The 21,232-nt window shown below is 39.5% G+C and overlaps 2 protein-coding genes across 2 annotated transcripts; both read right to left on the reverse strand.

Moving 5' to 3' along the window:
* Positions 1–1,228: 1,228 nt before the first annotated feature.
* Positions 1,229–8,454, reverse strand: LOC124289064 (mucin-21-like). Its single transcript, XM_046725659.1, has 5 exons — positions 8,448–8,454; positions 5,325–5,432; positions 4,481–4,810; positions 1,874–2,434; positions 1,229–1,394 (listed from the first exon to the last, which is right to left on the reverse strand). The coding sequence occupies exons 1-5, from the start codon at positions 8,452–8,454 to the stop codon at positions 1,351–1,353; spliced, it is 1,050 nt and encodes a 349-aa protein (XP_046581615.1). The 3' UTR covers positions 1,229–1,350.
* A 4,226-nt stretch (positions 8,455–12,680) lies between these two features.
* Positions 12,681–14,115, reverse strand: LOC124289062 (serine/threonine-protein kinase pdik1l-A-like). The gene has a single exon (XM_046725658.1). The coding sequence runs from the start codon at positions 14,010–14,012 to the stop codon at positions 13,092–13,094; it is 921 nt and encodes a 306-aa protein (XP_046581614.1). The 5' UTR covers positions 14,013–14,115; the 3' UTR covers positions 12,681–13,091.
* Positions 14,116–21,232: the final 7,117 nt, after the last annotated feature.

Consider the following 21,232-nt stretch of genomic DNA (forward strand, 5'->3'; position numbering starts at 1 on the left):
TGAAATACATTTACCGTAGTCACCCAAATAATTCAGGATGGGACAAAGTAGGACTCTAGCTAAAACTATATCGTCTGTCCCCGTAGTTACACATATTTATATCACTCTCTAGTTCCACTTACCGTATCTAGCGAAATTATTGTATTGAGAAAATATATGTTAACATTACAGTTAGAATGCATACAGTCAATACCGGAGTTAAATGGTATATGTCAATTCTGAGCACTTCGCGCCGTTTACCGTATTTGCTCAAGGCATGTTTGTTGATAACGGAAATTACTTATACAAGTCATAAATCGTTACCGTAGCTAATGCATTAAGCGCGACATACCGTAATAATAGTAAATTCCTACCGTAGTCAATACACTAAGCGCAACATACCCTAATAGTCATAAATTCCTACCGTAGTTAACGCAATAGGCACTACATACCGTAATTGTCATAAATCGCTACCGTAGTTAACGCATTAGGCGCGACATAACGTAATAGTCACAAATCCGCACAACAGTTAATGAACTAGGCACTACATGCTGTAAGTAAACTGTTGGGCGCTCCACTCAGTATTTGTTCTTTGCAATTGTTGTTGATGATTAATTTATCCGTCAGGTTATGTTATTTATCAGTACCGTAGTTACTCAAGAAAATGTTGTATTATTTGTATCATGTTTCTGTAAGCAGTTACCGTACGTACCCTGATGTACCACACATTGCTTATATTACCGGACTAAGATATAAACTGTATTAGGATATCATTGATTACTATTTCTATTATTGTATGTCATTATTATGTATGAACTGATGTATTTTGAATGTCATGCAAGACACTTGCTTGAATAAACCCTGGATCTCATAGCTCTGGCTCCTTTCTTGTTTCAAGGTTTCAAGGCTTGCTCCCTATAGCTAATTCCCCAAATCGAGGCCTGACAGCACCTTTAGCACACATAGCGCTAAAGGTCGTCCTAACGGACACAAAAAGAAAAGCTGTCTTAGTACTATAGAATCGCTCTTTGCCAAGACTCTTTTGACAAAGACACTGTTAGTATGACTTACGTTTTATTTGTATATGCAAATTGATAAATCTTACAAAGTCATGGCTCTACTATGACTACGGTTCATGTTCTATTATTGTGTTACATACTACAGCAATGCATGCACTTGTTTCGTGAATAATCCGTCTGTTTTGTCGTGTTAAATATGCCTATATCTTGCAAACTCCTCCATGTTTATGTTTCGATCTTGATTAGACTTCTTGTGGAAGAAATACGGACATGAATAGCCTATAACTTAGCTTAAAATATGCCACGTTTTTAAAGTCTTACTTGCAGGAACTAAATATTCCAAACTGTATCACTATGCCGAGATTGCAGCAACGAGTCCAACAACGACAAAGCTCACTGAAATGGAAAATAGAACACATTTCTAGGAAAACAGAAGAAGACCTTCATTTTCATAACAACATTCGTAACAACAGTTTCTGCAAACGGACATTGCCTCTGAAATAAGTCTGTATCAATGTCTAATTACAGAGACATTCTTCAAAGTACAAGGGAACTTATGGACAGACACTATTAATAAACACGTGCACCCAAATAGATATAATGCTATTCGTGAACAGAATGCTAGTTGAAATAGTTATACCTAATTACCTACTAAATTTCCGATATAATTCTTTGCAGCCTATAAACACGAAACTGTGAAACAATAATACATTCAAAGATACCATTTACCACACCTAGACTAACCGTGGTCTGTTCGATTAGATTCGCTTTAGAAATCTGGATTATTGCCTCTTGGATTTTGTATAAATGATGATATCAGACATTCTAAATATACCTATACAGCATTCTTGAATATATGACACGATGATTCTTACCTGTTACTTTTGACTGAGAAGGCGCTGCGTTATTATGACCTATTACTTCAGCAGGTGTTATGTCTGCGTTTTCTCCGGATGTGACTGTAGTAGCTGAATTGTTTCCAGTTACATCGTTGCTCTCCGTTGCTGTAGTGGTTGAATTGTCCCCGGATGAATCTTTGCTCGCTGTTGCTGTAGTGGTTGAATTGTCCCCGGATGGATCATTGCTCTCTGTTGATGTGGTCGTTGAATTGTCCCCGGATGGATCCTTGCTCTCTGTTGATGTGGTCGTTGAATTATCTCCCGATGGATCTCTTCTCTCTGTTGCTGTAGTGGTTGAATTATCCCCAGATGAATCCTTGCTCTCTGTTGCTGTAGTGGTTGAATTATCCCCGGATGGATCTTTGCGCTCTGTGGTTGTAGTTGTTGAATTACCTCCTGTTAAATCTTTGCTCTCAGTAACAGAAGTATCCGAAGTGGTAACCACATTAGTAGTGGTGTTGGGTTGCGAGGAGGTTGTTGTTAGAGGACTGGATGATTTCACTGTGCCTTTGGAACAGGCTAAATTGAGTGATCCGCCTAAAATATATATATACACAGAAATAACAGAGAAGCTAACATTGTTATTACAATAGATTATCACATGAAAGTGCAAACTCTGCGCTACTTCTGGGCACTTCAACCAATCAGAACGTTAGTGTTGTGTCACTTTCTAAAACAATAATTGATGAGCACCATTCTTCTGACAGGTGACTCTTATCGAAAGCAATAAAAACCTGAAAACCGTTTAAGCAAACCATCTAAGATACTTATGATACCTATCCCTACGATATGTTGCAAGATTTCATGCTTTTTCAGTGGCCCTGAAAACACAATCGCAAGGCTTCAAACACCATGCATCTAAAAGATGCAGTAAAAGTATGTAAAAGAAACCTTAAAAGGCATCATCATTAATATTCGGATTAATCTCGCTGGTTCTTCTATGGCTTTGGTAGCAATGTCCACCTTATCATATAGTTTGAGAGTGAATCCTGGAAAGCAGGAGATATATGATATATCACCATCATATGTTCACTTCTTTGGTAGCATAAGGTATGGTAACATGTTTCGGGAGGCAATGCCCAAGACATGTTGACTTGCATAATGATCACAAACATTAATTGTTCACAAATAGAAATCCTGACGTGAGCAACCTAGTCCGACTGGTTTCAATACACGTACGCCATTGTTAAGTATTACAAAGGTTGTCATATTACTAAGATTTGGATATATGTGGTTAACACAAGATGAGGGAAATGTGATGATATTTATTCACCTTTTTAAACAAAGATTATTTGACAACCTTCAACAATGGTGGTATAGTTCTGTCAACAGTTTATCTGATTTCTTCTATTATACACTCCCTATCCCTGTGCACCTGAGACTATGCATGACTCGTTTCAGATGTGGTAGGTTTTTTCTTTGTATAGAAAGGGGAAGATCTTTTGTTTAATATGAATTTCATGTATTGCTTGTATGTGAGCGATACTCAGCCCTAAGAAATATGTATCTTATACAATATATCAAGTCCCACACAACATCTTTTATCGGAATTCCTTCATCTGATAACGCTGATGGTAAATATATAACTCAACGGCTGGGGGGACCGTAATTACTTCACTGACATGCCTATATCATGCAATCAAACATTGTCCGTATTATGGGCCGATGGCCTCATTACTGAATAAACTGTCTGTCTGTCATATTATTGACGAATTAAAATGAGGAACACATCTGTTAGTAGATAGCATATGGGCGTGTCTCGCCTAGAATATGATAGATAGAATATGGTTTGCTTGTGTGTAAATATCAAGCATTTTTGTGACTTTGTTTGTTTGCCGCATTCAGCAATATTCCAGCTATATGAAATCATAGGAAGTCATCGAATCTGGACCAGATAATCCAGTGATTGACATCATGAGCATCGACCAGGGCAATCTCAATACAGTGGCGTGCATCAACCACCTATCGTGTGTGACAACCCGCCACCTTCGACAAGCATTGCATCTTATTTCAATCCGGATCTTTATGTGTCCCAGGCCAAGTAAAACCTTTGCCATCTCACAGAGAATGTCATTATACAAAGAACCACAAAGCTCTTTCAGACCGAATTACTATTTAGGCACATTAACACACTTTATTTCGAAGCAACACATTCCCAATAAAAGAAGGTGAAAACGTTTTGTTCAGTCATAATTTCTTCAGATAATCCGACATTGTTCATCTCCAATTGAAATTCAACTTGACAATTGTTGAGCTGATCAGAAAAAGCTGGTGGTAGGCACTATACATGATAAATGACATGTTTGGGAATACTCTTAATAGCAATTGTCCATACTTACAGTTCACGGGTCAAATATACTGTAACGGTATCGTCATTTGTGCATGCTTCTGTGTCGACAACGAAAACGTTTGGGGGTCTAACGGGTTGTTTCGACTTGTAAGTCGTCGAAGTATCCGTCTAGTTTTGTTCTATAGTTTCTAGGATAAAACATTTACAGGCCCACCAGATTGCTACAGAGATTTCAGCACATAAAACCAAACATTCGAGAGTATTCATGATTGAGTTAAAATGTGTGAACTCACCTTTTGTTGATGTCTGCACTAAATGGACACAGAAATCGGCCACCTCAGACCTTTTGATGAGGGTAAGGAAAATCACTTGTCCTAACCCAATCCGCCCTGTATTATTTGAGGGTGCCTTGACTGAACACCTATAGTTGTAATCAATAGGTGGGGGGAAATACAAGGTAGCGTCACAATCTGCATGGACTCCGTGCACTGTTAACTGGAGGTCAACAGCGCCACCCTGCGCCCTGAGTTGACATACACAGTTGCCTTGATAGTTAACAGCCTTAGAAGTGTCCAGATAGACGGAATCTCCACTGGCAAAGTTGCCCTCACATGCACGCACAACTGAAGTACAATGTTTACTGATGGTTAACGTATTTTCAGGGAACATAAATCAAGTAGTACATTATTCTTGCAGTAACAACACGTTCAATGTTTTTACGGCTTTATTTTATGACCTTTATACATTATTGATCTTAGATTAATTCTTCCTATTTCACTAAAAGATCGTGCATATAATTAGTTTTAGTATTTTATTTGTAAGTGAAGACGCAAACTTGGCACCACTGTTTGTCTAATATAGAATACATCATAGCCTATTATTGCTGACGTCATGTTGGATTACTAAAATTACATCATAACCTCAGCCTTTCTTACAGATTATAACATAATACGCATTGTAACCATAATTCAGGCATTACTATAATTTGTGTCTGTAGCCATATCGACTTTAGGTGTACATGCTTATGTAAGAGTTGTTTCCGTCATGCTATGACTGTTATGATCTGTATTCGTCAACCATATTGATTACTGAAATGATGTTCAACCTATGTATATTTGGAATACCACGCATGCATACCTTTTTCTCCAGATGTCGTTGGACATACGTTTCCTGAAATCAATATGAAATACCAGATTAGACAATGCCGACTTCTATCACAAACGTCCCTACATTTACAATTATATACTGTACCATATACATAGATTTAAACGTTGTTTCTAGTAATTGAGTGAGTGAGTGAGTGAGTGAGTGAGTTTGGTTTTACGCCGCTTTTAGCAATATTTCAGCAACATCACGGCGGGGGACACCAGAAATGGGCTTCACACATTGTACTCATGTGGGGAATCGAACCCGGTGTAACAGGCCAGAGTGTACCCCTGTCCCAGACTATACCCGGGGATAAACTGGGCTAGCCCAGACTATACCCCAGGTATCATCTGGGCTAGCCTAGTTTATACCCCGGGGTATATTCTGAACTAGGCCATAGTATACCCCCCTAGCCCAGATTATACCCCTACAGAAAACAAGTGATTAAAGATACTACTATAATTTTATTGTACTTCTCACACAATTAAACACTGGTTACAACATTGAAATGGTCCGATACATTTTCCAGATACAAAGCATAATCAGTGTGAGTTTTCAAGCTGAAGCTGGCAGGGTACATCAGCCATTGCATTGACTGACCAACTGCACTGTAAATATTAGTTAGACAGACAGTTGTTAGACAGTGGAGTAGGGTATTAATTAAGACAACACCCACCTCCATAATGGTACAGCTCTAATTAGATTGATGAGTAGAGTGTGCCCGTAGTTAATCTGTTCATGTTGTACTACCCCGTTGCCGAAATACCTTAGTTGTGTGTGCGACGCTAAATAAAGCAAATACTAACTAACTAACTACTAACCTTGATATATCAGCATGGCTGGGTTACGCAAAGTCGAACATATCATATTGCAGAGAGGCACTCAACAAATACTTAATAAATTTTGTATTATGCAGTAATGTAAATGGAATGCACCTACAAATTCCTTTAAATGACACCAAGACCATTGCCCGAGTCACACACTCATATTGAGTGAATTGTCAACATAATTTTTAAGGGGTATAGTCCGGGTCTTCGGCGTGACGAGCTAACGCGTATTTCCACTAGGATACCCCACCGTCTGTTTCTAGTAAGTGGGAATATTGTATATATTCGTAACTTTACTTGTGTTGTGGTATTAATAAGACGCATAACCTAAATAAATGAATAATTTTCCAAAGACCATAAATAAAATATAATTCAGAATTACCCAACTGTTCAAACGAAGAAGGCTGTCAGTGTGAGTTCTAAAGCACCGTGATCACTTCCACACCTACCCCACAATTTGAGTCTTGATATATACTGATGGTAAAAGGTTAAGCAACACCGTATGTACATGTTGATTTCTTCGTAGGTAATTGGATTTGAACCCAATGCGTTTGCACATGAAAAGATACATGAGCACTTCACTCAAACAATAATGGGGATGCTTGAATTTTTTGCTTCAGTATATATTATATAATTGCTTCAGTATATATTATATCGGGTGTTTTATCACCGAAATTCCCTTTAGAAAGGTAGATAATGATCCAATTGTGTATATATTATATCCAATATTTAAACCATCAATGGAAAAGGTTTTATTAAGCTATGAAAACAAAACTCCGAAAAAACGCAATATACAATTTCTTACCTTGTGTGAAATATGAACGCTGTAAAATAAACAATATGACTATCCTGGTACTAGTCATCTTTGATGAGTAAGACATAATGTGTCTTTTAATCTGGTAGTGATAATGAGGATGTTGAGATCATGAGGTATGTCCTCCCAATTCCAGAAGTCAGTGTGATCCTGCTACATTGTATTGCATAACAGTGAACATAGACATAGGCGCGAATATCTTGCAGTAAATGTTGGTATTGCAATATATCCCCCAATTAAACATTATCCATCAGTTACTGTACACGCCTCGTGCATAAAAGAGGAATATGCGTGGAGCACAGTGCCTTCACTCGCAGTTCATTTGTTTATTCTTATACTTAGATCAATGGTAGACATTCGAAATCAATTCTGTGTTGATACTGACTCTAACTTGTCACTTGTAAACGTAATTGATTTTTCATTATTGCAGGTTGTATAATATGAACATTATGCAATTCCTTCTCACAGTATAACTAGTTGGGATTAAAAAAAACCTTCTCGAAGTTTATGTGTAGTTTTATGCGCAGCTTGATCGCCGTGGTCTCATTGTGTGGAACATGTAGTAGTCAGTCAGCTATTCAGTAGGTATTTATTGTAAAGTAATGGTATTTGGTGTGGCAACCAATACCATTCTCCATATTCAGTATTCCTTAATACACGCATGTTCAAACGCATGGCATGGTCATATGGTGATGATATGGTTCGAGGCCATCTCCAAGTTGCTCAAAGGTTCACTCAGGAATCGATGCAAACGTAACGAAATTTTGAAATCAGTAAATATCCACACACGACCAATGTATAACCAATAGCTCATATTGACACACCGTTTGGCATTGCAGAAAGGGGGGGGGGGGGGGCAAACAGCAGCAATATGTAACGGTCCTTAGAATAAATGAAGTCTCGTAGGTTCAGAATTCGTGTCGGCCGAATGACTTGTAACAAGCTTGAATCAGGAATAGGCAGAAATACCTTTTTTCACGTACTTGCCCAGTCGCCACTTGGCAAGCAGAAGCAAAAACACAAGTCTGGTCGTAAAAAGGCAGCCGCGTGCTCCAGGAATGCAGATAGTCGTTGATTCAAACCCTGGCTACGTAAAGGGATGTGTTTGTTACCCTGCATTTGCTTCAGTAGAGTCCCCCGTTGTAGAGTGCCTTTAAACCCTAGTTCACCATAATAACATCCTAAATATCACCGTGTGACTGATTAAATCTTGTTGACAATAGTCTTTAGCGTTGGTTGTGGTTCCCCTTAGTTCAATACAATAATTCTACGTGTATGTTATGACGAGAATATAGAATAGACATAAATATACTAGGCTGTTCATTTCGTTGTTAGACCTAATCTTAATAGCAGTCTAACAACCTCCTTTAAGCTGTGATCGTATTGAAGGAGTTGATAATTTCTACCCACAGTTTGATGAGGGGCGTCAAGCATCAGGGAAAAACAATTTACTGTTCCTGTGTATTAGCTTACCGTCCATGGCAATTTCCTACAAAGTGAAATTGAATATCTACACTCATTCATGACAATCACGGAGACCCACTGGCCTCTTCAGAGACGACACGAATTGTCACATCCTTCACTTGAGAGCAGATTTCACACTTTTTGCATTACATACAGGTGAGACTATTTACTTTCATACATCAGTTATAGTTTTAATGCTTAAGGCTAAACTATGACTCAAACAAGCCATGATTATTCTTCATTGCTGTTCTGTCTTCGTATTCAGTAAATGCCTGCTTTCCGGATGGTTCAATTCACAAGGGCGGTGGGGTAGCCTAGTGGTTAAAGCGTTCGCTCGTCACGCCGAAGACCTGGATTCGATTCCCCACATGCGTGCAATGCATGGAGCCCATTTCTGGTGACCCCAGCCGTGATGTTGCTGGAATATTGCTAAAAGCCGCGTAAAACTCACCCACTCACTCAATTCACAAGCGCCCAGATAAACAGCTTAAAACTTAATAATGTCCATGGAATTGTACAGTATATTATAATGAACATCCCCTAAGAAAGGTTTCCAGATACATTTTGCGCGTCATGGGTACGCCCTTGGTTTGATTATCGCATATCAATAGCTTTATCATAATGATTGTGAAGGACATTTGACATCTGAGGTCTGTTTCAAGGCGATTATTGTAGTCGACACTTCCTTCTCTGAGTGTCTCGTCACTTGGTACATGTAGTGTGGCGTTAGGACAAAGCTCAGACTCAGCAACTCTGCCCTTCTGACGTTTCCTCTGAAAAAAAATGAATTAAGTATAAAGAACTACGTGAGTTGGTGATAATTGTGTTCAGCGGCATTCGGGATTGCCCCCGATATGTCTCGACGATCTAAAAGCAATCATGTCATGGCGAGGCAAACCAGTGTCTGGTACATGTAGCATGGGTATTGTGTATTGTTTTCCAACAAAGATATGTGAATGTAATTAATTATATAGAATTTATTAATTATTGTGCTATGTTTATTTTAGCGAAATAACTTTTGATAATATACATTGATGTAGGTGTGTATGTGCTGCCCTTATACGTATATTTACTATGCATGTATGCCTCTGGTACTGAAAAATATGTATTCAAGTTGGTTAACATTGATGGAATGTTCGGCAACTAACATTGTTGAACTCCAACAGTTAGACTTTATATATACAATATAGACACAAAAGAGCAAATGCTAAAATTTAACCCAACGGAAAATCCGGTCATTGTGATTTATCAGTATATCTGTTTCTTAGGTAATAATATGAACACTTATTTCTACAAAACACAATATTAACTGCGTATTGTTTCTTGGACTCAGGCTGGAAGCGATGATGACAGGGTTCATCCATAATCACACAGCGTTGCACGAACCGTTTTGGACCAGCTTCAAGCAAACAGATATTATCACGAGATGGAGTGGGTTTGGTTCATCGTTGTCTTAATAATACCGAGACTGCTATTATGCAGCTAGTATTGACTTGATTATTTGTTGCTGGCTGCACTTTGTCGCAGATTTAAAATTAAATCTGAAAGGCGGTTATATTAGTACAGCTCATGTTTTTAAAATTGCAAGATTAGATATAGTTAGTGTAGTGCATTTACTGGTGACGTTGTAAGGGAGGTTACTCATCTACGAAATGCAAATTTACACTAAAGTCGTCCATAAAATCAATCACAGCTGCCACAGAAATATTCTGTATTATTTATATCCACGTTGAAAATTAACACAGTGTATACAGTACAGATGCCGTATCAGTTGAGCAACGCTCTATCACTGAAGATATTTTTGTGTCAAATAGATAAGCTTTTTCTTCTTCAGATGTGTGCAATATGTTTCTTCTCATGTTATAAATGTTCACACGTCGTGTATTGATTAGGTGTACACAAGTCGTACAAGTTACAAAACGTGTTATAGCCGAAGTAATGTGGATAAGTATTGTTGCATGATATGAACTACTTCTTGTGTTGGCTGCATATCGATGTTGTTGAAGTTGATACTAACTTGGGAAGAGAAAGAAATGATTCCTGTATACATGTACACGTACAGATGACCATACCATGACCATAATTCGATTAATTTAATACCCCTGAAAATAAATGTGAGAAACTAATAAACTGATTATAACGGTTTAATATAATGTAGTTGATACAGTATGCGGACTCCCAGGAAAGATGGAAAGCCATGAACTGTATATGATTGAGAACATCCATTTAAATTCATTTGGTGGTGGTGGTGGTGGTGGAATTGGGTTTAACGTCGTGCTTGAGAATATTTCGCTCATATGACGACGTGCATGCGTATGTATGTGTATGTGAGGCTGCTTGTACTAGCCCAGACTTAAGCTGGTGTTATAGTGCTAGCCCACTGTGATACCATGCCGCAGTGAAACATGAATACCCCACTCAGACACATTATACTGACTCCGAGCCGACCAGTCCTTGATGTACCCATTAATGCCGAGCGCTAGGCAGGGGCCAACAAGTACCATAGTTTAACGTCTTTTGGTATGACGCGGTCGGGGATCGAACCCGCGACCTACTGCTCTCCGGGCGGACGCTCTAACCACTACACCACGGAGGTGGTCAAATTCATTTGGAACCAAACTCATCGGCGCATGGTACTATGGATGCATGCATATCTCTTTGGGGGTTCGGGGTTAGAAGGGATGTGTCCAATAATGCAACCCGTGCTTGTATACAGATGATACGGACACACACACTGAAATTGCAACCACCGACCAGCTAATAATCCTAGTTTGAAAATGGTAAGATACAGACATCCAGACCTATTCACAGCGCTACATCGTCGTCAGAGATAGAGATGGGGCCCTCGTACTGTACCTCGTTGGCAGCGACGCAACTGGCAGAAGAACGTGTTCACTTATCAAGTCCGGGTCTGCAAGTTTAGGTGAGGTGAGGTGAAATTGGGTTTAACGTCGTGCTTGAGAATATTTCGCTCATATGACGACGTGAATGCGTGTGTATGCGTATGTGCGGCTGCTTGTACTAGCCCAGACTTTATAGTGCTAGCCCACTGAGATACCATGCCGCAGTGAAGCATGAATGCCCCATCGACACATTATACTGACTCCGAGCCGACCAGTCCTTGTTGTACCCATTAATGGCGAGCGCCAGGCAGGGACCAACAAGTACCATATTTAAACGTCTTTTGGTATGACGCGGTCGGGGATCGAACCCGCGACCTTTCGCTCTCCGGGCGGACGCTCTAACCACTACACCACGGAGGCGGTCTGCAAGTTTAGAGCTGATGGAAGACATAGTGCTTACTGCCGAAGGGAAGACCGAACGGCCACATGATGACTTTCTCTGAGCGCCGGAGAGATTTGGATGTCTTGTAGTCATAAACGCTATTAATGTGACGTGTCATTGAAGTAGAGCGATTTCAGATGTGTAAATCCATTGTCCATTGTTCTTGCTACTGCACGGGCAAATGTCAGGACAATATAGGTTGCTGTATGACTGTCTATTTATATGCTGATTTCATCGTGGTAAACTATGGTAAATTTTCTCTTGACGTTCAGATTTTGCCATCACAAGGGATAAATATTTTAATGTCAAAACAGTGAAGGATCTTTTTAGTGTTAATTATCATTTAATCATTGAATTTTTAAAAGAAATAGAATTCCAGATAAATTTTGATGAATAGTTTGCAAATAGATATGTATTTTAATATTGGTAGTTTAGATGAGTAACTTAGATTGTTAGTGGCTGTACCCTCAAAGGGGTTAAAGTACTGTAAAATTATTGTCCTCCTGAGAGGGTACGTAAGTCCCAAAACTTTCAAAGTAAGATGTAAATTTACCACATTTTAATCGTAGTATTTTTGTTCTTTTAACTTCCGGCTAAATTTTCCTACAATCGCCAGCTGCTGAAGGGATGTTGTAAATCCAGCTAGGGTCCATGCAGGTAGCAAAGGTACTGTAAGTCCCCATGGTCCCTAGTATGGTGATCTACCTTCTGTTGTTGGCGATCTCTAGCCTGCTAGCCTGTTTTTATATTGTATTGTCCCAATAGTGCTATAAAATACATATATTCCACTTCAAAATCAAATATGTTCTCGTCACGATATGGCTGCAATATTGCCGATGTGACGTTAAATAATAACTCACTCACTCTTGACGTTCAGTTTATGACTGTATTACTGTACAAAAACAGACACACTATGTATGTTATTTCATGGGAAACAAATGACACGTTGAGACAACATTCACAAAAGCTCACACTTTAGTTCAAGGAGATATTGCAACCGGTAAACAATATCATAAGAGCGTGAAACACATTCACCCATAAGTGAGTGAGTCTAGTTTTACGCCGCACTCAGCAATATTCCAGCTATGTGGCATTCAACCATAAACCCATTCATAAGCCATAAGACAAATCTATATAACCATATTCTCCACACTGGCCATATGGCATGTACTTACATTCATGACAAATACACCGCAGTTATGTAACATATATGCATTCATATGCTCACAGAAGTCCCATTCCACTTGAACATAAGGATACATAAGTGAACGATCTTTAAATACTTCGATCGTAAAACCTTGCGTAACGATGCGTTTGTATTTCACATTATGTACGTATAATACGCGACACAGCTGTTGGGATAAAGGCCTACTCAATATGTCCATTTGAAACACGGCACGTGGTGTTAGCGTCTTTGTCAGCCGAAATAGCACATGCAAATATCGCATACAGCGTCTCCAGCACAGCGGTAATAGTGCACCGATCGCTTGGCGTCTTCTTCAACATTGAAATAATCATATCCCGGTTAAGCTGACCTCGCACATATCGGTCGATCTCAGTTTCAACAACGCTGTCTGGGGCTGTAAACATAGGATATCCGTGAGCGTGAGGTTCGAGGACTTTCCGACCTTTAAACTCAGTCACGTGACGCGAGTACATTACGAAATACAACATGCCCAGTGAGAATACATCACAAGCTAAAGTATAAAATCCACAGGTGACTTCTGGAGCCATGTACATCATTGGTCCGTCATCCGATGCTGGTGGGTCGTCGTCACACTGTTGTCCTATTACTCCACCCTTATCACAATATCTAGCCAAGCCGAAGTCACAGATCTTGCACGTTGGAATTCCAAACTTGCCAGCTGATAGCAATACGTTATCTGGTTTAATGTCACGGTGAACTATATTGTGTCTGTGGATATGTTGCAAGCCTCTTGCTATGTCAAACATAATATACAGGAGTGTCTTATCAGACACATCGTTCGTAATGATATAGTCGTTCAGCGTTCCAAGAGAACAAAACTCCAACACGATATAGAGCTTGAACTCTTGTTTGAAGCATTCAATGAATCTCACGATGTTTCTGTGGTATGGTAGCTGCTCGTGGATGTTAACCTCCCTGTGTAGCGAGTCCAATCCGTTGGGACTTTTGCCTCTGTAAATTTCTTTAAGTGCGTATACCTTGGCGTCGGTCTTGCTTTTCATTTTATAAACAACACCAAAACACCCACCTCCTAGTCTCGTGGAGACACGATATCCTTTTATCCTTGTGGAAGTATTTCCCATATTAACACAAGTCCATGTATGCTCGCTGTTGCAGTCACATTATTGTCCCAAGCCTGTGTTTTGTTTCACGCACTTCGACCGGCTGTCAGTTAACAATGTTGTGTTCGGGTGCACGCACAGCAGTTCGGAAACGCGTTTAACTGATATGATTCAGTGAATGGATATAATCATAACTTAAACAGCATATCAGATATATCGTGGCCTGCCCAAACCTCGGGCCTCTAAGACTGTAGATGGTATCCACTTGTGTTAAACACAGGATGCTAAGAAAACCTCCCCTTAAAAAGGGCCCAAGGGGATTTACAAACAACCAAGGGACCTTACTCTGCGCAACATGTATTGCCACGTCGTCCTAATGGGCCAGTTAAGTCCCTCAAAGAAACGCAAACATTTTCTTGATCTCACAGGGTGTTTAAACAAACATTCCTCTGAACGTGTGCGATAAACACACGAAATGACTGGATAAGCCAATATAACCTTCCCACGCATGATCATGCAGAACAAATACAACGTCTTATTAAACTGATCGTCAAGAAGTTGAACATAAGAAGACGCGATTTTTATAATAGGGCATGGCAATATGTCCGAGTTTTAACGATTACAAGTTACCGATGTAGGATATGAAACATTATAAATACATTGCCCGGTTATGACAGCATAAACGCAACACAAGGTGGCCTACTTACCAAATCGACCATTGTTAAATCGGATTGCAGGCCGGGAAAGTTGAGGATAATACAACATGTACAGCGTAGTCACGCCAAAAACCTAAGCTGGTCCAAACGTGCAGTCAGGTGATATTTTTTGGAGGTATGAATATTTCGAAGATTATCGATTTGGCAACAGCTTGGATATAACAGTCCACGAAACATGATCACGGTGGAATGTGTTTAGTAAGGTTAAACGTGTATGAATTGTGTATCTGATGTGTAACTAAAGCAAATTCCTAGTGTCCCTATGCTACAAATGCGGAATGATGTCAGTGTAAGTGACTAATGGTCTGCGAATGTTTTATCTCGTACATGGGTATTTTTCGTAGTTGGATACCCGAAAGTGTCCAGGGTCGGATGTATGTCAATGTGTGTAGGCGTGCATGTGTGTGTGTGTGCGTGGGGGGAGAGAGTGAGTGAGTGTGTGAGACTACATGAGTGTATGCCACAGTGTGACATTGTGTAACGGCGTGTGCATGACATAGTATACCAGTGTAAAATACACTCATTATACTTCCATTATTGCCTATAAATATCTGAGGTTCTCTGATATAATTATTAACTAAACCTAAATGGAATCGAAGTATTCCTAACATTTCTATTAGAATATATCTACAAGCAAATCTAACAGTAGATGTGTATGTGGCAGATTGAACACTGACAGCTACATAGCAGGCTATAGTGACGTAAGATGGACACATCCATCAACGCCATCGCGCACGCTGACGTTCTATTGTATGGCGGCCGCAGTTGCATCGCCGTACAGGATATAGTTACGTAACAATACAGCAGCGACGTATCATCGGTCACGATTAACATTCAAGACAATGTACAATTCATTCAGTAAGGTATCACTCAAAGTCAAAACATAGGAGGGCGATTACTATAAAAGCCAAGCATCTTCACTGGTCAGTACACAACACCACTGACAGTAAACTGCTTGACTGTAATCGTTCCTCTTCTTCTTATTAAGGGTATAATCAAGTTCCCAAACACGGGTCAAAAGCTTGATTATAATAATGTGACATGTAAGTGTAGCGTACGCGTAAGGACGTGTTTATGACACAGTTAGTGTAAGGACGTGCGTAGACTGCGGTTAGTGTAAGGACGTGTGTATGACATTGTTAGCGAAAGGACGTGTGCGTGAAATGGTTCAACAACGTGTGTATGACACTGTGTAACAACGTGTGTGTGACATAATGTAAGGACGTGTGTATGACATAGTTAGTGTAAGGACGTGTGTGTGACATGGTGCAACAATGTGTGTATAACAGAGTAAGAACGTGTGTATGACATAATGTAAGGATGTGTGTATGACACTGTGTAACAGCGTGTGTATGACATAATGTAAGGACGTGTGTATGACACTGTGTAACAACGTGTGTATGACATAATGTAAGGACGTGTGTATGACGCAGTCAGTGTAAGGACGTGTGTATGACATAGTGTAACAACGTGTGTATAACATTGTGAGTGTAAGGACGTGTGTGAGATGGTGCAACGACGTGTATGGACGTAGCATAGTTTAACAACGTGTGACGTAGCTAGTTTAACGTAGTTAGTGTAACAACGTGTGTATGACGTAGTTAGTGTAACAACGTCTGTATGACGTAGTTAGTGTAACAACGTCTGTATGACGTGGTTAGTGTAACAACGTGTGTATGACGTAGTTAGTTTAACAACGTCTGTATGACGTAGTTAGTTTAACAACGTCTGTATGACGTAGTTAGTTTAACAACGAGTGTATGACGTAGTTAGTATAACAAAGTCTGTATGACGTAGTTAGTGTGACGACGTGTGTATGACGTAGTTAGTGTAACCACGTGTGTATGACCTAGTTAGTGTAACAACGTCTGTATGACGTAGTTAGTGTAACAACGTGTGTATGGCGTAGTTAGTTTAACAACGTGTGTATGACGTGGTTAGTGTAACAACGTGTGTATGACGTAGTTAGTTTAACTACGTCTGTATGACGTAGTTAGTGTAACAACATCTGTATGACGTAGTTAGTGTAACAACGTCTGTATGACGTAGTTAGTGTAACAAAGTCTGAATGACGTAGTAAGTTTAACAACGTGTGTATGACGTGTAGTTAGTGTAACAACGTGTGACGTGTGCATGACGTAGTTAGTTTAACTACGTCTGTATGACGTAGTTAGTTTAACAACGTCTGTACGACGTAGTTGGTTTAACAACGTCTGTATGACGTAGTTAGTGTAACAACGTCTGTACGACGTAGTTAGTTTAACAACGTCTGTATGACGTAGTTAGTGTAACAACGTGTCTATAACGTAGTTAGTTTAACAACGTCTCTATAACGTAGTTAGTTTAACAACGTGTCTATAACGTAGTTAGTGTAACAACGTCTGTATGACGTAGTTAGTGTAACAACGTCTGTATGACGTAGTTAGTGTAACAACGTGTGTATGACGTAGTTAGTTTAACAACGTCTGTATGACGTAGTTAGTGTAACAACGTGTGTATGACGTAGTTAGTTTAACAACGTCTGTATGACGTAGTTAGTTTAACAACGTCTGTATGACGTAGTTAGTTTAACAACGTCTCTATGACGTAGTTAGTATAACAACGCCTGTATGACGTAGTTTAACAACGTCTGTATGACGTAGTTAGTTTAACAACGTCTGTATGACGTAGTTAGTTTAACAACGCGTGTATGACGTAGTTAGTGTAACAACGTCTGTATGACGTAGTTAGTGTAAGAACGTATGACGTAGTTAGTATAACAACGTGTGTATGACGAAGTTAGTTTAACAACGTCTGTATGACGTTGTTAGTGTAACAACGCGTGTATGACGTAGTTAGTGTAACAACGTCTGTATGACGTAGTTAGTGTAACAACGTGTGTATGACGTAGTTAGTTTAACAACGTCTGTATGACGTAGTTAGTGTAACGACGTGTGTATGAAGTATTAAGTGTAACGGCGTGAATGCGGTCACGTAGGTGTTATGATATGACTGTGACGTCTTGAGAATGACGACGCAAATACGACAACGTGAGTGTGACATTCCTTCAGTTGCAATATGTGCGTGTACTTGTGGATTGGTAAGACCTGTAACATCTGTGGCGTATCCACTTGTTGTTTGGTTGCTAAATATGTATGACAGTTCTGATGAAATAATACGTGGGGTTGTACTAAAACGGAGAGCACAAGTTTCAGGAAACGGACTGTGGTTTCTTATCATATCCTCACTGGCGTATTCCTGGCTGCCATATGTCATACATGTTTAATTGCAGTTTTATCATCATCGACAGCGCTTCACGGGAATACTTGTGGCCAAGATGATGTGACACCTGAAGGAATGTTGACAGATTTTAGATACTTATAAATGTAATTAAAATTATCAAATTTTATATAATGCAATTGAATACTTGGATGCAAACAACCCGTTGCATGTCCTGGAATTGAATGCTCTTAATACTGGTATATTGTCATGCGCATGCATCCTTTGAAAACAAACAAACCGACAGATTCATTCTTTGTTACATTATATATCAATGACAAGAACCTGTTCATTCTGGGGTGTCACTGTGAATGTGTTTTAACACACTCCGACAAGGATGTAGATTGTCCCGTTCTCGTTTTGGGTTTTTATGGTAAAGGTACGAGGAAAGTGCTGCTCACAGTGTGTCTTAACATTTGATCGGATCGCACATTTTTCCTTGTTGTCAATTGCTGAACTTTACTGATACGGATGTTTAAAAACGACCTTGTTGATGTTATCATGATAAGGTACGTATTGTTGACTGATGCAGCCGTCTGTTACAATGCCAACAGTCCACAACCCTGGTGTACAAGGAAACAGGTGGAACACCGTTAGGCTATGACTTCATAGGTTCATGGTAACCCTTGTGTTATTATGGATCAAAGAATTATGCAATTCTATGCTGCGTGCGTTAATTGTTATGAGAAAAATGTAAACAGAGCCCGTAAGTAGGTCATACTTTTTCGAATGGAGTCATGGTTGTCATATCCATGAGATAGTGTATCAACTATTACGACTGTCAACAGCTGTGACAGCCAAGCATGGTTAAACACTTGCCCCGGTTTAGAAAAGTCATATTGGGCGGTCGCGCAATTAGGAACCAGAACTGGTTCTTGAATATACGCTTGTCACAAGCCTGGCTGCAGGGTTCTGCTGCGCTAACGCTTCGACACTGACCACGGCAATCACTTCCGACTGGCGGCCATCACTGCTGGGCGACACGCCATATATTTATTATAGAAATATCCGAGAACAGGTGGTTAGAAATTTTTCATAGCATTTTCATCGATACTATAGCTACGGCAAAGTATACGCAACGAGAACAACGCCCGTCGTTACTTTAGTGCACGAAAACGTTATTTAAGCAGTTTCGAGACACGAAAGTCATCGTTACACTGGCGAAACAATGACACACACCCTATTTTCAACATTGTGCGTTGATATTTCGTGTCAGCTCGCTATTGTCATGAACGTGTACACATAAAACATAGACCTGAACGGCCACATTAACCGAATATAGTTAGCATCTTTATTTTAGCAAATATTGATGACTTTAGTTCGATGTTTATGTCCCATTTTCTCCTGTTGTATGCTGGATATATACTGAACAGTAATAGTAACCAGAAAATGGCTGTTACCACATTCTATAATTAATAATAAATAGATCTAAAATATATTTGAAACACATGAGTGATTAATTCAACCATGTATTTTTAACAAAGTATGTGCTTCAAAAATACTGAATAATGAAGAAGAATATATTTATCTTTATTCATTTGGCATATATCATTTCAATATAACATCCATATCTATTCTTCCATTTTGCATCGGGTTGATCATTGTGATGAAACAGGCATTGATCTTGAAAAGTATAGCAATAGTCATGGTATGGCAACATCTGCGTGATGCTGGAGTGAAGTTGATTACACATCAGATCAATGGCGTGTTATATACTGGATATGGAAAATAACATGACTATGATATATATAAAATTGAATGTACCCCGTTCCCCACGCCACTCAAACCCCAGATATAGCTACAGTTTGTTGTGCAATAGGAAAACGGACACATTATGAAATATTAATAACTGCATGTGTATGTGTATGTTTGAGCTTGTTCTGAAGAGCCCAGGCCAGTCATAAAAGGAAAGTTTGAGTTGTCTGAAATAAGCACATACATACACACACTCCCTGTTGGGGCTCAAGTTTGTTAAAAAGCAGTTATTAATATTTCAGTATGTGACCGCACACCGACAGTTTAAAAAAAGTGGACTGAACTTTATCAATTATTTCCTCATTATGCCTTTAAAATACATTAGATAATAAATGGCTTTTCCTATTAACAAAAATACAGGGGCTAAATATCAAAAAGACAAAAGCTGTCAGCAACATCATTCAAATGGATCTAAACGCCTTCCCTAGTTATTTCACTAGGCAATCGAAAATATATCCGCTAAACCTACCCTGTAACGACGGAAGATACGGGACATAATCGGCGATATGTTCGCCCTCAAATTTTCACAAATCAAGATGCTAACGATACTACCCATCAAAAGTTTAGACTCAATATATGTTATGCATGTATATATGGTTACATCGGAGATGAAGTTCTCTACTTACTTGGAGGAACCAACTGCAAACCTTATGCAAATGTAACGTATGCTATATGTGGGATTACACTTTCTTAGTAAAGTATAGATTCTAGTACGTTTTGGGTTGAGTCCAATCCGGGATTCGAACCCACACCATCAGAGTCAGGCACCTAATCTCCAGCACACAAAGTCAGACGCCTAGACCGCTAAGCCACCGCGGCTTCTACAAAAATGGAAGTCGGACAACTGGTAGTCTAGACTGCGGACTTTGTGTACCCCTCGGATAAGAGTTATTTGGCACGGCTCCCACGGCCGAAAGCTATGAAATACACAGGCTAAAATGGCATCGTGTAACACTTATCAGAGGGGTACACAAAGTCCGCAGTCTTGACTACCAGTTGTCCGAATTCCATTTTTCTGGAAGCCGCTGTGGCTGAGCGGTCTAGGCGTCCGACTTTGTGTGCTGGCGATTAGTGCCTGACTCTGAGGGTTTGAATTCCGGATGGAACTCAACCCCAAAAAGTACTAGAATCTGTTTTCAGTTGGATTTGTAATCCCAAATATAGCATACGTTACATTTGACCACTCACTCTAAAATGGCATTGTGTATTTATTATGCAGATGAATTACACGAGGATCATGCATCAAAATGCTGAAAAGCATGTGCAAATATCGTGCATGTGTACAGCTGCGTTTTGGTGTAAAGTTTTGTTAAGAATTCGCCACTTTTCACTAACTTTTATTAAACTCATGACAATAGTCTTTTCAACGTTACGAATTCGTTTTACGACACATTATTTCATGTGTAAACAGTACTTTTAAACAATATGGAATAGTTTGCAAAATCTAGTTTAGAACAGTTGACAGAAGTAAGTAGCCACATTTACAGTAGTGAGTCTAAACCTTTGATGGGT

This window comes from Haliotis rubra, unplaced genomic scaffold (genome assembly GCF_003918875.1).
Source record: "Haliotis rubra isolate DU_JTF1 unplaced genomic scaffold, ASM391887v1 Scf431, whole genome shotgun sequence".
Classification (NCBI taxonomy): Eukaryota; Metazoa; Mollusca; class Gastropoda; order Lepetellida; family Haliotidae; genus Haliotis; species Haliotis rubra.

What these genes read in the sequence shown, in the direction of transcription:
- LOC124289064 (XM_046725659.1), bottom strand. An exon ending in AGTGCAGACATCAACAAAAG is followed by an intron (nt 2,435 to 4,480) that starts GTGAGTTCACAC and finishes TATATATTTTAG; the next exon opens with GCGGATCACTCAATTTAGCC. An exon ending in TTCTCAGTCAAAAGTAACAG is followed by an intron (nt 1,395 to 1,873) that starts GTAAGAATCATC and finishes TTTCCATTTCAG; the next exon opens with TGAGCTTTGTCGTTGTTGGA.
- LOC124289062 (XM_046725658.1), bottom strand. Translation starts at nt 14,012, where the DNA reads ATGGGAAATACTTCCACAAGGATAAAAGGATATCGTGTCTCCACGAGA.